Source organism: Monosiga brevicollis, genomic scaffold (assembly GCF_000002865.3).
Source record: "Monosiga brevicollis MX1 MONBRscaffold_22 genomic scaffold, whole genome shotgun sequence".
Classification (NCBI taxonomy): Eukaryota; class Choanoflagellata; order Craspedida; family Salpingoecidae; genus Monosiga; species Monosiga brevicollis.
Window position 1 is genome coordinate 121,833 of NW_001865059.1, and position 19,133 is coordinate 140,965.

At 56.1% G+C, this 19,133-nt stretch overlaps 4 protein-coding genes across 4 annotated transcripts; 1 reads left to right on the forward strand and 3 right to left on the reverse strand.

Annotated features, from left to right (window-relative positions):
• Positions 1-8,883: 8,883 nt before the first annotated feature.
• Positions 8,884-11,770, reverse strand: MONBRDRAFT_10516 (uncharacterized protein; the record flags this gene model as incomplete). Its single annotated transcript, XM_001748319.1, has 4 exons — positions 8,884-9,378; positions 9,471-9,731; positions 10,162-10,281; positions 10,772-11,770. The coding sequence occupies 4 exons, from the start codon at positions 11,768-11,770 to the stop codon at positions 8,884-8,886; spliced, it is 1,875 nt and encodes a 624-aa protein (XP_001748371.1).
• Positions 11,771-12,506: 736 nt separating this feature from the next.
• Positions 12,507-13,640, forward strand: MONBRDRAFT_10517 (uncharacterized protein; the record flags this gene model as incomplete). Its single annotated transcript, XM_001748245.1, has 1 exon — positions 12,507-13,640. One exon carries the CDS (start codon positions 12,507-12,509, stop codon positions 13,638-13,640), a length of 1,134 nt encoding a protein of 377 aa, XP_001748297.1.
• A 401-nt stretch (positions 13,641-14,041) lies between these two features.
• On the reverse strand, positions 14,042-15,634 carry MONBRDRAFT_10518 (uncharacterized protein; the record flags this gene model as incomplete). Its single annotated transcript, XM_001748320.1, has 2 exons — positions 14,042-15,298; positions 15,413-15,634. 2 exons carry the CDS (start codon positions 15,632-15,634, stop codon positions 14,042-14,044), a joined length of 1,479 nt encoding a protein of 492 aa, XP_001748372.1.
• Positions 15,635-16,975: 1,341 nt separating this feature from the next.
• Positions 16,976-19,057, reverse strand: MONBRDRAFT_27834 (uncharacterized protein; the record flags this gene model as incomplete). Its single annotated transcript, XM_001748321.1, has 6 exons — positions 16,976-17,485; positions 17,598-17,699; positions 17,791-17,973; positions 18,104-18,326; positions 18,504-18,838; positions 18,989-19,057. 6 exons carry the CDS (start codon positions 19,055-19,057, stop codon positions 16,976-16,978), a joined length of 1,422 nt encoding a protein of 473 aa, XP_001748373.1.
• Between the last annotated feature and the right edge of the window lie 76 nt (positions 19,058-19,133).

Genomic DNA, 19,133 nt, shown 5'->3' on the forward strand with positions numbered 1-19,133 from the left:
GAGAGAAGAGAGAGAGAGAGAGAGAGAGAGAGAGAGAGAGAGAGAGAGAGAGAGAGAGAGAGAGAGAGAGAGAGAGAGAGAGAGAGAGAGAGAGAGAGAGAGAGAGAGAGAGAGAGAGAGATAGAGAGAGATAGAGAGAGAGAGAGAGAGAGTTGAGCAACACAACACCGGCAACTGGCGAGATGTCAGATTGTCAGCAAAAGTGGGGCGACAGTTGGTAGCAGTGCAGGCTTAAAGTTGAGCGCCGGAAGCTGACAGATGGTAGCGTTTCGTGGAGGAAACAAAGCAGGCAGAGATGTGTATGAACACCCGAGTGTATTCAGAGACACGTAATGCGGCTCTCACTTGTTCAGAGAAGACGCACAGCCTTCGAACGAGCGCAAGCTGTAAAGGCTACCACCTCCAGAGGTTGCGCAAAGACCCGCACCCTCCTGTAGAGATAGAGCCCAAATTGACATCAATCACAGAGGATCATAGAGTTTCTGTGAGCGAGCAACTGACCGAGTACGTACGTCTGTGTGTGTGTGTGTGTGTGTGTGTGTGAACGGCGATCTCGGCGCGCGCGCTCGTACGGCGGCCAGTGGCTCTGATGGCTGTCGGCGACGGATCTGGCACGAGGACCGGATGCCTGCCGTGTGGGGACGTGGAGAATACGAGGAAGAGTCAGAGATCATGGGGCTCATGGCGTCGCTTGGTGCGATTTTGCACACGTGCAAGAGCCGACTGCCCCGGTCGGGATCGATCGGGAGTGGAGCCCCTCTCCGAGACCGGCTCTGCCAAGTGCCTCTGTACTTTCCTGTCCTTTCAAGCCATCGGGGCCATCGGGGCCATCGTTGAAGCCCCGCAATGCTACTGCATTTTGATCGCCCGTCACTTGGCCGGCATGCTGGCCCGGTCAGCTGCCGATGTTGGCCAGCCGATGCTCCAGAGCCCGCTCGAGGGAGCTCTTGTGCTGTTTCTCTGTGTGTGTGTGTGTGTGTCTCTCTCTCTCTTCTTCTTCTTCTTCTTCTTCTTCTTCTTTTTTTTTTTTTTTGGTGACGAACACCGGTCTCACTCAAGCTCCGTACCCCGTCCCGGCCCCACCATGCGCTGGCCTCCTTGTCACATTTGATCTTTAGGTCGCGGCTGCAACGCCGGTCGGCCCTTCTAGCTTTCTCTGGCCTTTGCTCTGACCTGCCGTCCCTCACTGACCTGCGCCACAGCACCGCAACGCCATCATGGCGTTTCTCGGTGGTGAAGATGATGATTTCTCTCTCGGTGGTCCCGGCGGGTAGGCGACTCCCTCTGCTCGTGTTGTCACCTGCTTCCAGCCCTGCCCCGCTTCGGCCTGTGCTTATTCCTGCGGCCCGCTCTTGCCAATAGACCAAACAAGCTCGATAGTCTGTTTGGGGGCGAACAAGCTGGTGGTAACGACGATTTTAGTTACACCCGTCCCACCGAAACACCCAAGCAGCAAGCTGCCCCAGCTGCTGCTGCCCCAGCTGGTAAGCCCTGCCAACCCAGCCCATATCCCGACAGCTTTGTGGCGTCGCTTTGGCATGCCATCCCTGCTGCTCACACCTGTCTCTCACGCAACGCAACCTGGTACGATTGTGTGGGTCGTCATAGCAGCTACCAGTGCCAGCACCACAGGCCTTCCACTCCAGCACGCCGTGACTGCACACGTTTTTCAGCAGTGCGTCCTGTCACCCTGGCAATAGCTCCCCGTGTCCCTTCAGCCGACACAATCAACCTGAATTCAGCACGCGCCCTTGTTCACGCCCCTGTTTACGCCGTTGCCTGACTTGACACAGTACCAACGGCCAATACGAGCCCCGAGGCAAGCTCGGCTGTGCCATTCTAGGCTCCGTCGATACTCAGGTCGGTCTACTGAGACACTTGCAAGATCTCTTCACGGCATGTGCGCGCGCGTGCAGAGCAGACAACCATATCTCACTCCAAGTTGCCTGCCCGATTCTCGCCGCTGTTTGGGGCTCGACGGACTTGACACAGCAACAACTCTACATCTACTCTGCCGACAAAAAGCGTGTCACTACGGCCACCATCACCCCCCAGTTTGTGCTGACCCCACAACAGAACAACTACATGAAGTACGTATGCCATTACGGATGACGTCGTCAACTCTGCAGGCAATTCCTGGCAAGGCTCATTGCTCGCATATGCCACTTGTGTTCATCCTCCGCAGCTTTTATGATGATCAACGCCAGAACTGGTCGGTCCACTTTGACACTGCACAGCAAGCCGTTGATTTTGCCAAGCAAGTCGGACTCAGCCGCTTTGTAGCCGCTCAAGCCCAGGAAGTCATCATCCAAGGTACCACGGGCCTGCCTGTCATCTCACAACCCGGCTGAGGTCCCCGTCGACTTTGCCTGTAGTTGTTATTCCTTGCTTCTGTTGGCTCATTGTCTCCTTCTGCCATGCCCAGACTTGACTTGTGCCACAGGCACAACCTCCACGACGGGCAAAGAATCCGTGGACATTCGTTACCAAGGATTCCTTTACAACGGCGGCAAATTTGGTCAATCTTTCGTCAAGGAGAGCTCCTATCGCTTCAAGCTCGGCAAGGGCAAGGTCATTGCAGGCTTGGAAGAAGGTGTGTCCCACCCAACGATACTCTTTGACGCATGGCTCCATTGTTTTCGGTGGTTGCTGCTGAAGGTCATCTCAAGCTCACCTGCACGCGGTCAATGCCACAGGCCTGACTGGTGTCACGGCCGGTGCCCGTCGCTTCCTGGGCGTACCGGCGGCCCAGGCGTATGGTCCCAGCGGCAAGGGCACTGACGTTCCTCCCAACACGTGCGTGCTTTCGAATCCCTATCTCCTGAATCGTCTCTTTGCAAGCAGCTTTTGCTGACACGCTTTCTCCTTGTGGTCTTTGAATCTTGTTGGGACCTGTACCTCCATCGTAGGCCGGTTTTGTACGACGTTTTCATGAATCGCTTCAAGGACCGCGATGGCAATACCTTCACAGCACCTGCGGATGCTCTGTCCGAGACAGCTCCAGCCCCGGCGGCTTCCGCCACTGCTGCTGCAGAAACGAGCCCCGCCCCATCGGAGCGCCCAGCTCCTAGCAGCCCAGCCATGTCTACTATTTCCCATTTTGATGCGGATGGTGTCGACGGCAGCAAGGCTGATCTGTTACAGCGCATGGCCAAAATTGGTCAACCCGCCATGATGACCCCACAACAACATCGCCAAACCGTCCAGCAACAGCCTCCGGGCTATGGTCAGCAACTTCCTGCTCACATGCAGCACCCACAGCAGCAGCAGCAATATCAGAACATGGGCCCGCAGACTAGCGCGGCCGGCACGTACGATCCCCGTACGGGTCAGATGATCTACGGACAATCTCCCTTTGCTCCTTCCATGGACGGAAGCATCGCACAGCAGCAGCAGCAACAACAACAGCAGCCAGGTTCCTATGGTCAAATGGGAAATCCCATGTATGGCCAACAAGGACAGCTGCTCACTCCACAGCAACAGTTCCAACAGCAGATGCAGCAGCATGAGCAAGGTGGCGCTCAAGTAAGCCCATTGTGCCGACCATGTACCCAAAACCGCCTTGGTTCAAAACAGCATGCACCCTCACGTTTGTTTTTGCCACCTTCCTTTTGTACCATGGCTGTGCACCCGATGCTGATAACAGCAGCAGGCACTCAGCTTATACCAAGCCCCACCGCCCCAGCAGCTGCAAAACTTTCAACAGCAATTGCAGCAGCAGGTGGGTCGAATCGGGTCCCAGAGCCCCTCTCACCACCGTGGAGCTTTGAAGTTTTTGGTCGCTCATCCGCCTACCCTCTTGCTTGGCAGTATGGCCCCACATCGCAGCATCAACAGCAACAACAGCAGCCCGGCCAAGGCATGTTTGGAGGCCAGCCGGGCATGCAGCAGGCGGGTCCTGTCAGTGAGCAGCAATTCAACCAGATGAGCAGCACCCCTCTCCCAGCTACTGCAGCGGGCCTTTTGCAGGAAACGCGCAAGCAACATGAGGGTACGAGTGGTGCCCTTGTATTGACACGCGCCATGTAGCCAGAGCTCTAATTGCATGACTGCGCTGCACATTCTCTCGGGTAACTCATGGCGTGTTGGCGTAGATACCAATGAACAGCTGCGATCTGTGCAGAAGAAGGTCGACTCGGTGTCTGAGCAGCTTGAGAAGCTTGAAAAACATCAACAAGCCCTTTCTCCGTTTGGTGGCAATGGTAACATGATGCCTCAAATGGAGAGTCAAGTCTTGATGTATAACATTCAGCGCATCATCCAAGAGTCGGAGCGCCTGAAGCGCGAAGTCTTTGAAAAGTCTGCACGCATTGAACAGCAAAACGAAAAGATTGCTCAACTCTTGGAGCGCAACCAAAAGTGCGTGCATTCTAGTCTCGTGCCTGGCACCGGTTGTGTTGTTTGTGCTCGACATCAAAGCTGTTAGTCTGACACCTTTGGCTGCCGGGCTCTTTTCCCAGATTTGTTGAAGAGAGCAACCTCGTTCTGGAGCAACGCAACGATTCCTTCAAGCAGACAACGGCACAGGCTCAGACGCGGTACGGCTTGCGCTCGAGCTTGAAAAGCTGCTCTGGGCAACATGACACTTGCTCAAGTATCGGCATTCCTGGCCATGTCTGTGTGTCTCGCGTTTGGCTCTTTGCCTGGCATTAGCGTGTTGGAGCTGGAAAAGGAGAAAGCGCAAATGACCGAGGAGCTGAGTGACGCGACAGCCAAGCTAACGCAATTACAGGAAGACCATGGTGCCATGGCTCAGCGAGAGCGTGAGCTTCAAAGTCAATTGGAGAAGCTCAAGGAGCAGCATGCGCAGCTGCAGTCGTCGTCCACGGCCATGCGAGCAGCCGAAGATGGCGCTACTGCCAAGATCGAGGAACTGGAGCGTGGCTTCCGTGAGGAGCAAAAGACCCGCAAAGATGCGCTGAAGCAAATCGAGGATTTGCAAGAGCAGCTTTCGGAAGCCAGCGAAAAGCAGGAGGAGCTGACAAAGAAGCTCGCTGCTGCCAAGAAGAAGCACAGCAATGAGAAGGCACGGCTCGAGGAAGAACTGGAAGAGCTGCGATCCACCCATGAGGACACTGTCGACAAGTTCAAACGCCAGGTAAATTCATCTGTGCGAACAGAGAGAGAAGCAAGCATCGCCACGTCATCTTGAAGACTTGTGGGGTTGCCCGCTTTTTTTTTTTTTTTTTTTTTTTTCTTTTTCAATGCTACCTGCTCACAAAGTGACACTTGATTGGTCATTTGCAGCTTCGCAAGGCCAAACAGTCATCCGAAAGCTCGTCGGCGGAACTAGCCGAAAAGTTACAAGATGAGCTTGCTTCGGAATGGCAGGCCAAGCTTGATCGAGCTGTGGCCAGCACGGAGCAGCGCTGGCGCTCTCGCTACGAAGCTCTCGAAGAGGAGATGCGTGACGGGGCCAGCAGTGCTTCGGCCAAATCCAATGCCGAGGCGCAGCGGCTGCGTGCTGATCTGGCCAAGCTGGAGGCCTCTGTGCAAGACCGCGAGGCAGCGGCATTTGCTCGCGGTCAGGCATTGGCCTCGACGGCCGCTGGTACCACGCCGGCGGTCGTTACGGCATCTGGATTCAGCTTTGATGATCTCAAGCGCTTTGCAGTGTCTGTCGTGCAAGAGGTGCAAACCGAGGCCGAGGAGGCCGAGGATAAGGACGCCCTACTCGCCTTGCTCAAGCAGACGTTCAAGAGCAAGCTGGGTGCCATGTTGGCGCAGGCCAACGCCGCTGCACCTTCTGGTGCTTCCGAGGCAGATGAAGATGAGGAGGACGAGGAAGACGAGGTGGACGAGGAAGACGAGGATGGCGAGGATGGCGAGGATGATGGCGAGGATGATGGCGAGGGTGATGGCGAGGATGATGAAGAGGATGATGAAGAGGATGATGAAGAGGAGAAGGCTAAGGATGATGCAGCGGCGGAAGAAAGCGACGTGTCGGCAAACAATGCGGCGGCAGTCACTGATAGCAATGCAGCAACAGCTGTTGATGAGGACGAAGGCGCCACCAGCCACGCCGCCGCCGAGAGTGAGGAGGAGTCGATTGAGCCCGAGGCCGAACCTGTAATCTCACAAGAGCCTACCTTGGCAGCTGAAACAGAGGAACCCGAGGAGCAGGACGAAGAACCGGAGCAAGAGCAGGAGCAAGAACAGGAGACTGACGATGTCGCCTCTCACTTGGCAGACATTGGGGCGGAGGCAAGCGATGTCGCGGTCGACGACGCCGGCAGTGCACTTGGGTCAGATGATGAAACCGAGGCAGAAGACGCAGAGGCTGTCTCAGAGCACAAGGACGAGCCGGCGGAGGATGCAGAAGAGGTTGATTCAGCTCCCGAGGAGCCTAGTCAGGATGACGAGCCCGACGCACCAGAGGACGACGAGCAGACCTCTGACGCTGCTGTTATTGAGCAGGAGTATGAGCAACAGGACGATACAACCAATGCAGTTGCCGAGGCTGTTGACGAGGCTGCAGCGGAGGAAAACGTCATTGACGGGGAAGACGATGAGGTTTCCGAGCCGGGCATGGCACCTCCGCCGTTGGACGAAGTCGAGGAAGACGAGGAGTCTGATGCAGATGATAACATTGTGCCCGCGGCTGCCCAGGCAGGTGTGGATGAGGATGCCGCCACACCTGGCAAATCGAAGGACAGCTTTTTTGAGAATGACGAAGATGATGAGGCTGGTGACATTTTCTCCAGCAATAGCAATGCGCAAACGCCAGCCACGGAAAGCACCAAGGTAAACCACTTCTGAACCTCCTTGGTTGCCCTAAATGGATGGTTCTCCGCCCGGCATGACGCCTTGTTATCTGACGTGTGTTTGATTGTGACTGTGCGCGCATAGGCTCCTCGCTTGGATGCTGCCGATCCCTTTGGTGAGGACGAGGATGAGGACGATGACTTTGGCCCGCCCAGTACCACTGCTACAGCCCAGGTATGTTTCAGGTTGCAGTTGCACGACCCGACTTGATTGTTTGTGGAGGCTCGAGTCACTGCACCTCACCTTGATCCTTGCCGATGCGGTAGGCGCCAAAGGCCAAGCTGTTTGATGATGATGACGATGACGACGACGATCTTGACTGGCTCAAAAACTAGCTTTTGTGGAGCGGAAGTCGTCGTAGCTTGCGGGGCTGAGAACGCCGTTGGTGCTTGCGTATCTTAAATGTTTTAGAACTGTATTTGAGCAGGTCGGGATTCAAGCGACTGCTCTACGGGAGGCATATTGTACTTGTCCTCTTCTCTTTGTCATTCTTCATTTCGTCCCGTGTGTGCACGAAGTCAATCCATGGGGCATCACATTCTGAATCCAGTCTCTCCATTCTTCCCCACAAAGAGAAGAGATCATCAAAAACCGGAAAAAGAAAAAAAAAAACATCAAGAAAACAAAAAGAAAAAAAAAAAAAAAAACAGAAAAAGATCTTTCAAAGCAAAAAACAAAACGAACGAGTTGCTTCGCGTCGGCATTTTTTTTTTTTTTTAGATGTTGGACATGTCGCGACGGGGTTCGGGTCGATGGCGGCTCGGGTTGTGGGTCGGGGCTCTGTTAATGTCGGCATTATGGGGCGTGGAGGCAAGAGAAGCGGTGGTCATGGTGGACTCTGAGGGTAACCTGCACCTGAACAGCAGCGACGTGGCTGGGAGCGTCATTGTCAATGGCCTCAACCCGCTCATCCTGTTGACGAAAATCGAGCAGCAGGCCCGGGAGATTGCAGCGCTCGAAGCCGCCATGCAGCGGCTCTTTCCCGCTCGCGTCTATGCCGTCGGGGGTCAGGATCTAACGGATCCAACGGACACTGTCTCGACTTTTGATGGATCGTCGTGGACTCCCGCGGCACCGCTCTCTGGGCCACGTGGCTTTGCTGCGGCAGCGGTCTTTGAAGACTCGCTTTTTGTCGTGGGTGGTGTCAACTCGAGCAACGCCGTGGTGGACACGGTTCTGGTGTATGATGGACGCGAGTGGAGCTTCGGTGCGTCGCTGCTGATGGGGCGCTCTCACTTTGGGCTGGCTGTGTACCGCAACGTGCTATATGCTGTGGGCGGTGCGACCGCGGTGGGCCCCACTGCTACTGTGGAGCTGCTGTTCAATGGGGACGGGGTTTGGCAATTTGGGCCAGCGCTCAACATTGCATGGCAAGAACTTGCTGTGAGCGTGTTTGAAGACGCGCTGTATGCAGTTGGGGGGTTGGAGGCAGGTCCTACGCAGCGCGTGGAGGTGTTTGATGGCATCACGTGGACATCGGCGCCCAACCTGCTTGAAGGGCGGCGCAGCCCAGCGCTGGCCGTCTTTCAAAACCAGCTATTTGTCCTGGGTGGTGTTGATGCCGATGCCTTTGACATGCGCAGCGTGGAGACCTTCAACGGCACTACTTGGGCTTCGGCAGTGCACATGGCAGCCCCGCGGTCGAGCTTCCTGGTTGTCGAATACGACGACCAGCTCGTGGCAGCCGGAGGACGGCGCGCAGGCCGAGGTGCAGGTTCGGCCAACAGCTCGTCCGTCGAATTTTTCAATGGCACGCATTGGGTTCAAGGTCCTGACCTACCTGGGAACCGCGAGGGCGTTTCAGGAGCAGTTTTCACGCCCTATGTTATTCCGACCATCGGATGATGACCCTGAAGCCCATCCCTCTGCGCCAGGACACTTCCCCTCTTGCTCTTGGACGCCACTTTTGGACTTTATGTTATTTCACATCCATTCATTTTTTTTTACGCCATGTTGTTAGGCTTGTTGTGACTGCGTGCCCGAGGCACACGTGCTCTTAATTTTGATGCGCTACCTCGCGCCCGACTTTTGAATCCAATCGTTGGCGCAAAGAAGTGAACTTGAAGTGTGAATCCATAGCTTTCAAGGTCAAGGTCTGAGTGGTGAGTCATTTCATTCCTAAATTTCAGTGGCAGCGCCGCCACGACGCCCGGCTTGGAGTAGCCAGGTTGGGGTTTCACTTGGTCGCAAAGTCGAGCGTGTTTGAGATGATTGGGCTTGGGCACGCGCAGACGCCGCGGCTGTCAGCACATGGGGCCCCTGCGGGTCGACTGGGCCATCCATAAAGTTGCTGGCGTCTGAACCTGCTTCACTGACGCTGTCCGTCAAAAGACCTTGGGGTCGGTGTTGGCGAGGTATAGAGAGGTGATCAACGCTTGTCGACGGTTGTGGTCGGGAGGGGATAGGATAAGACGAGTCGCGTGTGGGCGGTGCCACAGAGGGCCGACTTGGCGCCGACGATGCGCTATTGGAAGCCTTGGGGGGTGCGTGGGCAACATCGCCCCGCAGGCTTGCCAGTTCTGCGTCCTTGGCAGCCAGCTGCTCGCGAAAAGCTGCTCGTTGCTTCTGGTACATGATGACGTAGTCTCCAATGGTATTGGTTTCCTGCTCGAGCTGGCAGGATGGGTCGAGACAAGAGAGTCAAAGTTGTGGTGAGGAGTCACATGTGTCAGGTCAACCACAGCTTGCACAGAGCACAAACCAACCCGAGCAGTTATGGACTGTTCTTTGGCGAGCGCGGCGCGCAGTTGCTTGCGCTCGTTGAGGCTGGCCTCGAGAAGATTACGAGCATCAGAAAGTTGCTGTTGAAGCTCTTCGACGCGACGCTCCATTTTGGCCAAAGCAACCTCCCGTAGTTCTTCCGGTCGCGGTGCATTGCCATCGGGCAGTGGGGGTAAAGACATGGCTACGGACGGAGACAAGCCTGGCTTTGCCGACGCAGGTTTTGCCACTGCCTTGGCGGAAGGCTGTGGAAGATGGAAAAAACACGGCCAATGCAGGACAGCTGTCAGATAACAATTTTTTTTTCTTGCGGCGGGCCTGGTGGGGGGGTGAGCGTAACTCTTGAGGGACAAAAAATGACAAACATACAGCATTTGGGCCCATCTCGGCACGCAGTTGGGTCTCAAGCTCCTCCAGTTCACGGCGGTGTGTAGTCCTAAGGGCTGTCAGTGTACGTTCCAGCTGACTATGCTCACGCAGCGCAACCTCAAGCTTTTCCGTTTGTCGACTGGCTACGTCCCTAACACTATCAAGTTCTCGCCGAGCTTCATTCAGCTGGGCAGAGAGCGACCCTGAGCAGCCAAAATCAAGACATGAGGGTTTCAAATCATGACAGCCGATTCGCGGATCACAGGGCTTTGGAGGCAAGGGTACTAGGCACGCTTGGGTATTAACCTGCTTGCTGGTGATAGCCGTTGAGTTGGGTTTCAATCTCGCGCAATTTTGCGGTTTGTGTGGCATACGAGTTCTGTAATTGTTGATGTCGGCTCTCAAGCTCCTTTCGCCTCGCCATTTCTTTGAAAAGAGAGAGAGAGACAGAGAGAGAGAGAGAGAGAGAGAGAGAGACAGAGAGCGCGAGAGGGAACAAATAAAAACAATGAGGCAAAGCCACCAGCCAAACCAGGTAGCGGGCATGCTGAGTCACGATGAATAGACAAGGAGCAAACCTCTTTCCAACGCCGGTGCTTCGTTCTCGGTCGAGGCAGAGGATCTCCGTTGTGCCGCCTCGAGTTGGCCGATCCGTTCCTGCTGCTTACGCTATGAGTTTGGGAGTGTGAATGTGAGACTCGGCCCTTGGTAGTGGGGTGTGGGAATTCTGGGCATGGGTTTACCATTTCGCCATTTTGCGCCGCCAGCAGACCGCGTAGCTGCTCAATTTCAGTGTCCTGCCAAACGGAAGATTTCATGGAGTTGGTGCGTGCTTGTGCGTTTTGGAGAAGACGGTGCGAGCTTGTGCGCTTTGGAGAAGCCGCGCAAGAGGCGGCGATGGGTACCATGCATTTACCTTGGCGGCTGCATCTTCGAGCACCTTGGTCAAGGAATGATGAGCTTCCTCGGCTTCTTGTGACAGGCCTATTGAGAAAAAGGGAAAGATGTGAGGCCGTGCAGTTGAGAAAGGTCCGGAGTCAAGATGACAGCATTTCCGACCGTGAAGTTCTCGCTTCAGATGAGCCTCCGAAGCCTGCAGCTGGTTGATGATTTGATCTTGCTGAGCGATTCGCTTGTGGAGGGGCGCCACATCCTGCGCTGACGATCTGCTTCCAGGTAGATTGTCGCTCTGGGAAGCCGTGGGTGTGGGAGGTGATTGGGTTGGTTGCTCGGTTGAACGGGTCGAGGCTTGGCTGCGCAGATCCGTGAAGGAGAGCGCATCGGAGGGAGGGGTCTGCGCCGCCGCGCGTTGGCTTAATTGAAAGTCCACCGTAGTTTCGTGGAAGCGCAAAGGCGGGGTGTTGCTGACCGAGCTGCGAGCGGATGTCGTGGCCGGTGCGGGCGAGTGGAGCGAGGGGGGTGGCGACGTTGCCCAGGGCGAAGGATCGGGTGAGTTCCAGTTGGGGGTACCCGCAGGAGAAGCAGTAGTATGAGGCGGCTTGGTAGGAGCGTGTGACGTTGGTGGAGCTGCATATGAATGGGCAACGGATGAGGCCAGCTTGAGGCCCGATGCTGGCCAATCAGGGGTTGACCTTGGGTGGTGGGGATCATCCCACTGTGGCCAGTCAGTGGGGCCATCGATGTTTCCCGCTGGCGTCGTGGCCAGAGAAAAGCTTGGCTCGAGGGCCGGTGACAGGCCAGCCATGGTGGGAGCTGGCTTGCCTGCAAAGACACTCATGCCGCTGCGATTCGGCGGATATGAAGGGTATTGCGAGTCTCCACCCTTGTGGCCGTCTGTACTGCTCAAACGGCCCGGCGGTGCAATAGTGCCTGCAGAGCCAGCCAGTCCCGTGTCGAGCACGCTCGAGCGCATGCTCAGTCGATCCCGTTCTGCCCGCAGTCGTTGTGCAGCCATCTAATCTGCTACCACACCGTCGCGTCCTATCCCCCCACCAACCGTCCGTCTTGCTGAAAGGACAATCAACCCCACACGCGACACGACACGGCACGAGTGAGAGCCCTCCTGCCGTGTCCAGCTTCGATTATTTCACACCCGATCACGCTGCCGCACGTATCAGCAACCGATCAAATGGAACCAACGCACGCAACACTCCAGCCACCAGTAGCACCAGTAGCACCAGTACCACGAGACCACGGACCTCGGACCACGAGACCACGAACGTCGGACCACGAGACGGATCAGGACCTCGAACGACCAAATACCAATCCGAAAATAACAAAAAAAAAAAAAAAAAACCGCCAAAAAGAAAATCCTCTCTCTCTCTCTCAAATCTCTCTCAAATCTCTCTCTCTCAAAATCTCTCTCTCTCTCTCTCTCTCAAAATCTCTCTCTCTCTCTCTCAAAATCTCTCTCAAAATCTCTCTCTCTCAAAATCTCTCTCTCTCAAAATCTCTCTCTCTCAAAATCTCTCTCTCAAACACTCTCTCAAGCTGCTCTCTTTCTCTCTCTCATCCTCTAAATTGTATTTTACATATCTCTCTGTCTCTCTCTCTCTCTCAAACCGCACACACACACACACACACACAGAGGCACACGGCTGTGTGTGTACGAGGGTGCGAGCGGGGGGGGTGTGTACGAGGGGGTGTGCGAGGGTGAGGCTTGGAGGCTTGGAGGCTTGGAGGCTTGTGGGATGGACGAGTGTCGGGTGTGCTGCCGGGGGGCGGAGGAGCTGGCAGCCGTGGGGTTGGCAGCACAGCCCGTGTGTTCGGTGGAGGCGTCGCATGTGATTTGTGACGAGTGTTTGACGGCTTACGTCGAGGATTTCGTGGCCCAGCCTCCCAGCACCGGTGCAGGTCAGCTGGAGACCCATCTTCCTTGCCCCATGAAGTGTCCGGGCCGCTGTGTGACTCGGGTGCTGGTGAAGCGACTGGACGATGCAACCTTTGATCGCTACGAGGAGGCTTTGCTGGCTCGCGAACGGGCGCGGGGCGAGCGCACCGGTGTTCACAACGCTCAACAACACGCCGCGCGTGACCCGTCCTCTTCCCGGGCAAGCATCGTCCGTCACGTAGCGGATGAGCTTTTGACGTTGCGCTGCCCGCGCGAGGCTTGCCGCCAGGCCTTTGCCGACTTTGAAGGTTGCTTTGCCTTGACTTGTGCCGCTTGCCGCTGCAGCTTTTGCGGCTGGTGCTTGCGCGCCGCCGCCCCCGGTCAAGACGCCCACGTGTGTGCAGCCAACTGCAGTCGGGCACACGGGTTTGCCCCAGAGCCGTTTGGCCCCATTGATCGCTTTACCCGGTACCACGCGCAGCGCCAACGCGGCGCCGTGCTCCGCTATCTCCTCGACAAACTCGAGGCTGACGTGGACCCGACTGACTGCTTGGCTGAGCTGGCTCCACTCCTCCGACAACGTGAGGTGGATCCCATCTCCGTCGAGGAACTCGAGGCGGCCCGCCGATCACCGCCGGTCGAGGCAGCTCTGCCAGAGCAGCCCGTGGGCCCCGCAGCCCCACCTGCTCCGCGCGCCGAGGCACCCGAAGACGCGGGCGCCGGACCCGAAGGTGACATCTGGGATCTAGCCACCTGGCCCGCGGCAGCTGACCTGCTGCCACAACTACCAAGAACCCGTGTGCGGCTGGCTCCGGCCCATCAAACCCACCTTCAAAACGTCGGAGACAACCTTTGTCGTATGCGAGACATGCAGCGCCAGTCACTTGGCCTCGCAGCGACCGACGAGCACCCACTTTTAGACAACCTCCGCACACATCACGCGCAACATTTGACTGAAATTATCAAGCAACTTGGAGGCGTGTTCCTCCCATAGATTGCCCAGCTTTGAAGAAGCCACGCCGTATCGCCTCTGAGAGGTGGCCACGCCCGGATTGGTTCTCTCCTACCGCGCGTGATGGGGATTCAATTGATTCATCAAGCGTCTCTAATCCCCCCTCCCGGTACACACTTGACCGACATGACTGCGACATCTGCTAGCCCAGAGTTGTGAAGAAGGCAAAACTACAGCCAATCAACAAAACAGCAGCAGCACCGGTCTCGCCCACCGTCCGCCAGCACGCCAAATACACGCGCCCTTGCGTGCTCGTACACGGGAGTCAAGAGCACGTTGTTTTAAAAACTTATTCCAATTAGGGTGGTAAGGGGGACAGCATCAAACATGTCAACGTTGCATTTTTTTTTTTCCTTCCGGATGACGACATGGAACGGCTCGGTCTAATCACTGGGTGTGCGGGCTCGTTCCTGTGCATCGCGGTCATAACTATCAAGAGCGACACCAATGGTGGCCACATTATTACCTGGGGCTACACCCATGGGCCAGAGGATCAGGGGAAGACGCTGGCGGGCATTGTCGGCCTTGACGAGTTCGCGAACGCCGCGTGAGGTGCCGATGCGGTCCGAGGAAAAGCGAACGGGTGGACGTTGCCAGTTGCAATGCCAGCCGGCACGTGGGAAGCGACGAAAGAGCACGGCCAGGCTCATGGTCGTGCGCTCGGCATGCTCGGCCTCCGAGGGGGCCGGTACCGCCAGGTGGGCCATCTTGGGAGGGCGGCCATCCGAGATTTTGCGGTCAAAGGAGCTGTCATCACCACAAAGCGTGGTCGACCAGGACATGGCAAACGGGTGCTTTTTGCCCAGGATATTCAGCAAGTTTTGACGGATGAGCCAGCGAGGGTCGCGGCCGTTGCCGAGTGAGGCCTCCACGGCACGCGCTTGGCGCATAGCATTGCCCGTGGCCAAGACAATGATGATATCGGGGAGGCTGCGACGGCGCTGGTTCTCCAGCAAACACATAAAGTCAGTGACGGTGAAGCACTGGCCCCCCAAGAGTGGGGCACCGTGGCGTGCGTTGCTGGGGCCGGCGAAGAAGAAAAAAGTGCCCGTGGAGGGGCTCTGCCGGTAGATACGAGGAAGGAGGACGTTGGCGTCCTCCAGATTGGGCTGAAGGACGATGGTCCACGTGGCACCACGATGAAAGGTGTGACCCACGCGGAGCAGGGTATTGTCGGAGAGATCGGCCACGTAAAGTCCCGTCAGGGTGGTGCTGTTGCTCACGGGTTGGACCGTGTTCCAAATAATGTCCTGGTCGGCGGGATCTGTCAGGCCCGTCAAGCGTAACAGAGTGCGAACCGACTTTTCCTCCTGCACGCCGCGGTGGCTACAAACAATGACGTAGTGGTTGCGGCCCATGGCATGGCGCAAGAAGCGAACCGCGTCAACAGCCTGATCAAAGTAGTGCGTGGCCTCGTTGTGCGTGATGATGATCAAGGGACGGCGGCTGTCGCGGATGAGAGCGCAGATGTTATCATCACAGTCCTGGATCCAACGCTTGGTGTAGGGAAGACGCCGCGTCTCTTCCAAGGTTGCGAGCGCCACATCACGCGTGGTCCAGATCAGGCTGCTCATCGAGATGGACGGCACCCGAGCGGTAAATGCTTGCACATCGTCGTAGGTATGGTTGAGCATCACAATCTAGCCACAGTTGATGCCAAGGCGCAGCAGAACAGGATGAGCATCCGGCTGTCCCCTCTAGCACGCGGGCGGAACCGTGGGACAAGACACGCGCCAGGGACCGCCTTGTGATACCTTGGTGACCGAGGCCGCTTTGACCCGGACGAGCATCTCTTCCTTGGTGGAAACGCAGCGGCGTGGGGCTCGGTGACCGAGTCGATCAAACACCCGTGATGGAAGCCAGTCGTGACGCACGACGCGAACCAAACCCGCGTACAACGTTTCTTCACACCGATGCGCAGCGGCGGCGGCCATGCCCAGCGCCTGCAGGCTGACTTCCGCCAGGAGAAAAGCCATTATTGTGCGCTTTGGTCCTCGGGTGCGGGGAAGACAAAGCCGGGTATTGGCAGCAAGGAGGATGGGCAAGGGGCAACCCGAACAAAGTGGCAGCAATCAATCGACACCGCGTTCGCACGTGCGAACGATGGCCAACGGTCCTGGGAGCGGAAGCGGCATTTCAATGGGTTGTCAAGGCAAGCAGCAGCAGCAGCAGCTCCCAGCACCAGACCACCGCAGTCACCAAGAGCGCCCGACAACATACGTCAATACCAATCAATCCAACAACAACGTCAAGGTCAGGCCGTTGAGCGACCAGGGAGCAACCAAGGAGATGGAAACAGCAAGGGCCGTGCCGAGCCGACGAGTGAACCACCTCGGCAGACCGCGTCTTGCTCCAACACCACCTCTACAGATGCATGGAGCAACCAATGGTGAGCTGCCAAGACCACCAAGGCTTAAAACGATGCTCTTCTTTCCCCGCATTCAGTCAATGATCCCGGCGCCAGTGTGCGCAGCTCCAGCAGCGAGCGACGTGCTCTGCACCGGCTGCCGTTTCCACACACACACACACACACACACACACATACGGAAAACTTTTTTTTCTTTTTTTACCAAAAAGAGAGAGAGAGGAAAATGTCGCAACGCAACTTGGATTGCACAACGGGTTCAATCCAAAGGTTATATACGAGCATATACAAGATATCGTAGAAACCCTAATTGCTATTGTGGTAATTGATGAAGAAAATACTTCACTTCGTGTGTATGAGATCTTACAGACGAGCAGCACTGGTGTTGGACGACAGGGCAAGTTGTTAAGGTTGACACGCTTAATGGGGAATGAGGTTGTGAAGGTGCCGTTTGACTCGTCGTCGTCCGGCTGCTTATGAACAGCTCGGGATCTGGGCTACACGGCGGCCAATTACACACAAAAACACGCCCATGTGGCAACGCAAACTTCACTCTGTGCCTTGAAGATTATAGTGACTCGCCAGTCTGAACAGGTGGTCGTGGTTAGGACTGAGAAAAGATGATGGGGATTAAAACAACTCAATTGGGGGGAGAACGTGGGCGGAAAAGGAAAGAAGGAAAAAAGGGAGACGCACTCCATGTCAATCCGTGGTGAGGAGGGACAGGCGCAAGGGGGAAAGGAAGGGAAGCGCCCACATCAATCACATGCACTCTCGCAAATGTTACTTTTTTTCAACTCGAGACAGATACATCAATAACAAGTGATTGGCGGCTTTCGTGTAAAGCCCAGCCAGAAAGGGAGAGGGCTGGAGAGGAGAGGGAAAAAAGAGCACGCAAAGATCCGGGAGTCTTGTGTGCAGGGTTCTCCATAGGCAGCCAACGCCTGGCGCCTTACCAGCGAGCAGCCTTGCAGACCTTGTCGTAGACCTCAGGGAAGGCGCCCTCGCAGCCAAGCTCCTTGCGCATCTTGCGGTACAACTTGTGGTCAAACATCTCCTCAAACTCCTCGCGCGACTGCAGCATGTCGGCGTACAGCATTTGGAAGCCCTCAACAGAGCGCACGTAGTTCTCAACATTGCGCAGGTTGACCTGAGGCTTGAAATCCTTGTTGGAGGGGTTGCCGTAAATGCCGAGATCAATAAACATCTCCTCGCCGTTCTTGGCAGGCTTGATAAAGCCAGCGTCTTCGGGGAAGATGCGCATGGGGCAAAGCCAAAGAGGATAGCAGCCAAACTCGCGGTCCTGGACATCCAGGCACTCCTGCAGCTTGGAGCCGGGCACGAGCATGTCCTGGACGACATGGTGGTCTTCGTAGAGCTTGCGCAGCTCCTCGGTCTGAGTACGCTTCAGGATGCTGTGGTTGGGGGGCATCATCCAGCCAAAGAGAACACGGAACCAGAGCTATATAGAAACCGCAATCAAGGTGGGGTCAGAACCATTATACACGACACATGGCAGGGACAGCAGCCGCACAAGACGGAGCGGCAAAATATTGAGATTGCGAATGACTCACATCGTTGCCAAAGGTAATGATATCCTGGAGCTCCCAGAACAGGCTCTTGGTGTGGCGATGGTAATAGTCACGCAGAGGAATGTATTCCACACCGGGCTTCTTCTGCAACAAGTGAAGGGAAGAAAAGAAAAGAAAAAACGCTTGAGATTTTGCCAGTTTTATTGACGCCAAGAAAGTAAGAGAGGCCACCGACCTTCTCAAGATAGCTGCGGACGTGGGTGAAGAACCAAGGCTTGTACCAAGTGCCAATGGCGTTGACTTTTCCGGGTTCGGGCTTGTCGACCATGGCGCCCTTCATCAGGACCATCTCGTCGCGCGAGTAGATGAGCGTCTCAATAAAGTCGAGGTCAGTGTTCTTGTAAGACTCGAGGCAAGTCTAGGTTGTGAAGCGTCGGGGACGGGGTGGATCAGGTTGCGTGGACGTTGAGAGGACTTTCAGCATTGCCGAGTCACTGGCCAAGTTCGGTCAACGGGAGAAAAGGCGAACAATGGCAGCACGGGCATACCTCCACGGCGGTCTTGCGATCAAAGAGGGGGACATACTCGAGGCGCACGTAGGGCTTGGCAGGAACAATGTCAAGCTCGGCACCCACGAGAAAGCCGAGGGTACCGTGGGACCAAGGAACAGCCTTGAAGAGCTCGGGGTTGTTATCGGCGCTGCAAGACACAACTTCACCACTGGCCAACACAAGCTCAAAGCCCTTGCAGCAGTGCTGGAAGAGACCGTGCCTGAGAAAAATTGGAAAGGCGCCAGGCGAGTGTAAGCAAGGGCAATTGGCTTGTCACATCTGTTTTCGTGATTCAATGCAAACAAGCCAGGACGGAAAAAAAAGAAAAAAGTAAACAGGAAAGGAAGAAAAAAGACAACTTCACCCCAAGCGGACAGGCGACGCGAGCCACACTCACTTGTGGGATGAGGATTCAATACCCACACCGCAGACGAGACCACCAACGGTGAGATCATCGAGCTCGGGGAGGACGGGAAGCGTCCAGCCCAGGGGCATGAGGGTGGCAGTGATTTGACCCATGGTCACGTTGGGCTCGACAAAGACGGTGCGCTTCTCCTCGTTGATGGAGATGACGTTGCCCAACTTGTGGGTGGGGATGCCAGTCATGGTTTTTTTGTAGCGGCCGGTACGAAGCGACATGGCCAACCAGCCGGGGCGGGCGGTGCAGAGCTTGGTCTTGCGGCCTTCATCGTTCCATTCGCGGAGCGCCTTTTGCACGGTGGCCACGCGGGCCTACACGATCAAAGCAGGGCAACAACAAAAAAAAAAAAAAGAGAGAGAAAGGAGGGGGAGCGATATGGTCAATGGTTATGGCGTTGATGGAGTGCAAGAGGTCAGCCGGCTAGCTTGACTGAGGTTGCGCTTTGGGATTCGCCAACGTACAGCGTGCTGAGCGCGGCTCTTCTCGTTGATGGCGCCAGACATGATGGCCAGCTTGGCTCGGATATGCATGATCGTGTTGAGAAGGAGGGAGGCAGGCATCACAAAGAAGAAAGCCAGAGCCCTTAAGTTTCAAGCACAATTCGTA